Raw genomic sequence first — 6,000 nt, 5'->3', positions numbered from 1 at the left:
CTTGACTAATTTTTCATTTTCCTTGATTATTGATATTCAAATAACAGCATTTTAATCTTGTAATTTTTTCTACTATAAGAGATTACTTTTTAACAAAATACTTGAATTTTCAACAAAATAATTAATATTTTAACATAATAGTTAAATTTTCAACCTAAAAAAATAAATTCCAAATAAAAAAGTGTAATTGTTTATATTTCAATCAAAACAGATTAAATTCATACGAACAAAAAAAGAATTTTAAAACCAAAAAGACGAATTTTCAACAAATAAAATTTTTCACTCAAGAAAGGCATAAAATTTTATGTAAACTTTTGAACCCTCGAGCCAAAAGACGAATTTTCTCTACAAAAATTGAATTTTGAAACAAAAAATATGATTTCAGCAAAAAATAATTTTACACGAAACTGATGTATTTTTACCCAACAAAAATGAAATTTTCAACCAAGACAATTTTTTTTTACCAAAAAAAGAGAAGTTTTCAACTAAGTTAGTTCACTCTTAAAAAATGGAAAAGTTAAATTGTAAGTTGAAAAATTAATTTTTAACCAAAAAAAAGATTCATTTTCAACAAAATAGTTCAACTTTCAAGCAAAGAAATGAATTTTCAACTAAAAATATAAATCTTTAGAAAAAAATGATTTCTTAAAAAAGTAATTCAACGAATTCTTTCCAAACGAAACAGTTGAATACTCAAAGCAAGAATAAGAATTTGAACCAAAAAGATGAATTTTAATAAATAAAAAATGAAATTTCTACTAAAACAAAAATTTTTAAATCAAAAAGCTAAACTTTTAAAAAAATAGTTTAATTTTCTCTTAAACAAGATTTCAGTTAACTTTTCATGATCAAAAGATGATTTTTTAAATAAGAAATTTCTACAAAAAACATTGAATTTTCAATAAAAAACGACGAAGTTTTAACCATACAGGATGAATTTTTAACAAAATAGTTGAATTCTCTGCCAAATAGTTGCATTTTCATCCAAAAAAGATCAAATTCCTTTTGAATCAGATGAATTTTTATAAAATAGAAAACAAACAAAAAATTCCAAACAATATTTGAATTTTCTTAAAAAAACATTCTAGTTGACTTTTCAAGAATAAAATATGTATTTGTTATAAAAAAATAGGTTTTTACGGAAAAAAATTAAATTCTCAATGCAAAAAGACGAATTTTTTCAACCGAAAAGGATGAATCTTTAACAAAATAGTTGAATTTTCTATCATGTAGTTGCATTTTTATCCAAGACAGATGAAATTATTACTGAAACAAATTAATTTTTTAATGTAGCAGACAAATTAATAAATAAAAGAGTTGAATTTTCATCCAAAAAGATTTAAATTTAATTTTCAACACCAAAATAAAAATTTCAAATAGAAGTTCAATTTTCTACGAAATAGTTAAATTTTCAACAAAACAGTAGGATTTTTAAACCAAAATTATGACTTTTTTAAATAATAGTTTAATTTTTAACTAAGCAGTTGCATTTTCATCCATAAAAGATCAAATTTATCTTAAAAGAGATCAATTTTTCTTTAAAAAATAAATACTAATTTTCAAAAAAATAGTTGAACTTTCATAGAAAAAATATTCTAGTTGACTTTTCAAAATATGAATTTGTTATTAAAAAATATGATGCTACGAAAAAAAATTGAATTTTCAATGCAATAAGACGATTTTTTTCAAACGAAATAGTTACATTTTCAACAAAACAGTAAAATTTTCAACCAAAAAGTATGACTTTTTAACAAAATAGTTCAATTTTCAACCAAGCAGTTGTATTTTTATCTGAAAAAGATCAAATTTCTCTGAGAACAGATGAATTTTTAATTAAATTTCTTTTTTAAATAGTTCAATTTTCATCAAGAGAATATTGCAGCTCTCTTTCCAAGACCAGAATATTACATGTAAACAAAAAGTAAATTTTCTACAAGATAGTTCAATTTACAGCAAAACAGCAAAATTTTCAACCAAAAATTATAACTTTAACAAAATTGTTTAATTTTCAAGCAAACAGTTGCATTTTTATTGAAGAAAGATGAAATTTCTTTTTAAATAGATGAATTTAAAAAAACAAACTTAAAAAATAAACAGTTAAATTTTAATTAAAAGGAGATTTCAGTTCACTTTCCAACATCGAAGTGATAATTATAAAAAATAAGTTAACTTTCTGCTAAATAGTCGAATTTTTAACCAAAAAGTATGACTTCTTAATAAGATTGTTAAGTTTTCAACTAAACAGTTGCATTTTTGTCCGAAAAAAAAGAAAATTCTACTACAGCCGGTTAATTTGTAAATCACAAATACAAATGTTCTAAAAAAGAGTTCTAAAAAAGAGTTGAATTTTCATCCATTATTTCTCATAAAAAAGATGAACTTTTCAATCAAAAAGAGAAATTTTCATAGAAGTTTTTATCTACAAAAGATTCCAGTTGATTTATTAGCAGCAAAATATGAATTTTAAAGAAAATATTAATGTTCTACGAAAACCGTTGAATTTTTAGACCGAAAAGACGAATTTTTAACAAAATAGTTGAATTTGCAACCAAAAACTATGTCTTTTTAAGAAAATTGTAAAATTTGAAACGAAATAGCAAAATTGATAAGTGAAAAGACAATATTCAAGAGAAAGTTATTGCGAATTTGCAAAAATTACGCACATGAGTACAAAATGTAACAAAATGTTTTCACGCCCCCCCCCCCCTCAATTGGGCTGTTACGTAATTTAAGTGAGGTCCTTTACCTTTAGGATGATCACCCATCGCTTCAATGATCAATTCTGTAGTATTCATGTCTTCCATGTAAGCCAAAACGCTGCCCCTTTCTTTACAAAAATCGTTACTTTCCTCCCAGGTTCTTTCAAGAGAGTAAATAATGTAGGATTTATTTTCATGAGAGAATTTCACGGGGTCATTCAGCCAGTCATCGTGTTCCTCTTGAGGATCTGAATGAGTCGAACATATCTTTGTTAAAGATTATACTAGTCCATCTTTTTACAGTAAATAGTGCAACCTACAGTGGACAATCATTAATTAAAAGCACAAATACAGTGAAACTCTTCAATAGCCCCCCCCTTCTATAACCCTTCCGAGAATTGACGCCACGCCGCATATAGGTCTAAAAGAGCTGCAACGGGCGCGCGGGATCTGCGGCTGTCACTCAGGTGAGCAGTCAGGCGTGAACAGACAAAAGAGGAGCAAACTATAATGAGTTGGTTGTCAGCCACCGTCAGCCCCGAAATAGGCGCTATAGAAGAGTTTCACAATACTAAAAAGATAATTAATTTCCATTTTCATTTATGAACACGTATTTTGTCTTAACTATAGATTTAATTTAATTGATTAGTTTACATGTATTATTATTTTAAAATAATGATAATGTACTGTAGGTTGCATTATCCATTTTAGGAAGGTTTCTTCTATTTCAATTGATTTGATTTTAAATTATCTAATGTAAATGTATCCGGAACCACAGCTATTCCGTTGTTTTATTTTAATCAAAAAAAGATAATTTTGTCCGAAAAAGGGAATTTGACTTATTATTGAAAAAATTGTATAGTTTATGATTAAAATACATTAGAATAGAATTCGAGATCAAAGATTTAAAAATATATAAACGGCAGAATAGATTTCAATTAATTAAAGTCTGTAAATTTTTTCTAATGTATTCTTTTTAGTATAGAATTCGTGAGTTGTTAAAAGTACAGTGAAACTATTCAATAGCTCTCCCTTCTATAACCCTTCCGAGAATTGACGCCACGCCGCATATAGGTCTAAAAGAGCTGCAACGGGCGCGCGGGGTCTGCGGCTGTCACTCAGGTGAGCAGTCAGGCGTGAACAGACAAAAGCGGAGCAAACTATAATGAGTTGGTTGTCAGCCACCGTCAGCCCCGAAATAGGCGCTATAGAAGAGTTTCACAATACTAGAAAGATAATTAATTTCCATTTTCATTTATGAACACGTATTTTGTTTTAACTATAGATTTAATTTAATTGATTAGTTTACATGTATTATTATTTTAAAATAATGATAATGTACTGTAGGTTGCATTATCCATTTTAGGAAGGCTTCTTCTATTTCAATTGATTTGATTTTAAATTATCTAATGTAAATGTATCCGGAACCACAGCTATTCCGTTGTTTTATTTTAATTAAAAAAAGATAATTTTGTCCGAAAAAGGGAATTTGACTTATTATTGAAAAAATTGTATAGTTTATGATTAAAATACATTAGAATAGAATTCGAGATCAAAGATTTAAAAATATATAAACGGCAGAATAGATTTCAATTAATTAAAGTCTGTAAATGTTTTCTAATGTATTCTTTTTAGTATAGAATTCGTGAGTTGTTAAAAGTACAGTGAAACTATTCAATAGCTCTCCCTTCTATAACCCTTCCGAGAATTGACGCCACGCCGCATATAGGTCTAAGAGAGCTGCAACGGGTGCGCGGGATCTGCGGCTTTCACTCAGGCGAGCACTCAGTCGTGAGAAAACAAAAGCGGAGCGGGCTATAGTGAGTTAGTTCCCACCCACCGTCAGCCCCAAAATCGGCGCTATAGAAGAGTTTCACAGTACTTTTGTGAGTCAGCTAAAAAGAAATAATTTGAACACACACAGACATTTTGTAAAATTTCCTATTACTATTTGTAAAAGTAACTTTTTCCATATGTTTTTCAAACTTTTAAATTTATTCCTAATGTTTTTTTAACAATTAAAACCTCTCAGATGTTCAAAATTTGTTTCATTGTGTAAAAAACTCGAAATTATAAAAATTCTTGTAAACCATACAAGAATCAATTTTAAATTAATTTTACCTTTTAATAGTTTCCTAATATTGCCTCCTTTTTTGTATACTAGTTTCGCTTTCGAAAATTTTTGTTTCTACAACCACAACTTATATAATTTTTCTGATACGGCTAATTATTAAACATAAATTAAAATTGTTATTCGTTTTCTACTTGAATGCCAACAGAATTATTTAAAGAACCTAATAAGAATTTCCAGTTTTTCTTTTTTTGTTTGAAGATTCTACTATTATATTTTTGGTTTAACATCATTTTTGGTTAACAGCTTTATTATTTGGTTGAAAAATTAACTACTTAGCTGCAAATTTCACAATTAGAAAAAATCCTTTTTGGCATAAGATTCATCTATTTTATTAAAAATTAAAATTTCGGATGAAAATTCATAATTTCCAGTTCAAAATTCAACTCTTTTGTGGAAAACACTGTTTTTTGTGCTTAAAAATTAAAAAATTTGGTTAAAAAATTTTTTTAATGAAAAATATTGTTTTATTCCTATTCGACTGAAAGTTTTTTTTTTTAATTACAACTGTTTACTTGAGAATTCTCTTGTTCGTTCATAATTTTATTGTTTTGTTAAAAAATCTATTATCTTATTAAAAAGTCATCCTTTTTCATTAAAACTTCAACCATTTTGTTCAAATTTTTGTTAAAAAATCATAATTTCTGGTTAAAAAGTCAAACATCTTGTAGAAAATTTGTCGTTTGAAGTTAAAAATTAAACAGTTTAGTTGAATTTTTTTCTTTCTTGACCGCGAAATCTTATTTGGTTAAAAATTGAACTATTTTCTTGAAAAATTCCATTTTTCATTTTTAAATTCATCTCTTTTTGTTATGAATACATTTGTTTGGTTAAAAATTAATCGGTTCTGATTGAAGATTTAACTATTTTATTGAAAATTAGTCTTGTTTGGATGAATTAAACTATTTTAAATTAAAAATTTTATATTTTCAGTTCGAAATTAAAAATATTACATTTTTCGTCAAGAATTTATCTTTTTTGATCAAAATATATCTATTTGGTTAAAAGTTTCATAAATTTGTTGACAATTTTGTTTTGGTTAAAGAATCATAATATACTATAATTGAAAATTAATTAGTTTTTTTAGGATTCAACTTTTTTGGATAAAAGTTCTTATTTTTTGATTGAATTACAGTGTTTTTAAATTTAATTTTTTAAAGAATTATCATA

At 26.1% G+C, this 6,000-nt stretch overlaps 1 protein-coding gene across 2 annotated transcripts in view; it reads right to left on the bottom strand.

The window, feature by feature from the left end:
• The window catches only part of LOC117174919, a 36,000-nt gene that overhangs the window by 24,826 nt on the left and 5,174 nt on the right, over positions 1-6,000 (bottom strand). For both annotated transcript variants that reach the window (XM_033364375.1, XM_033364374.1), the window contains exon 7: positions 2,747-2,947. In XM_033364375.1, the coding sequence (XP_033220266.1) occupies positions 2,747-2,947 (201 nt within the window). The remainder of the gene's footprint in view (positions 1-2,746; positions 2,948-6,000) is intronic.

The sequence above is a fragment of the Belonocnema kinseyi genome, chromosome 6 (assembly GCF_010883055.1).
Source record: "Belonocnema kinseyi isolate 2016_QV_RU_SX_M_011 chromosome 6, B_treatae_v1, whole genome shotgun sequence".
Taxonomy (NCBI): Eukaryota; Metazoa; Arthropoda; class Insecta; order Hymenoptera; family Cynipidae; genus Belonocnema; species Belonocnema kinseyi.
The sequence above is the reverse complement of the archived record's forward strand: the minus strand, read 5'-3'. Positions and strand labels throughout refer to the sequence as shown.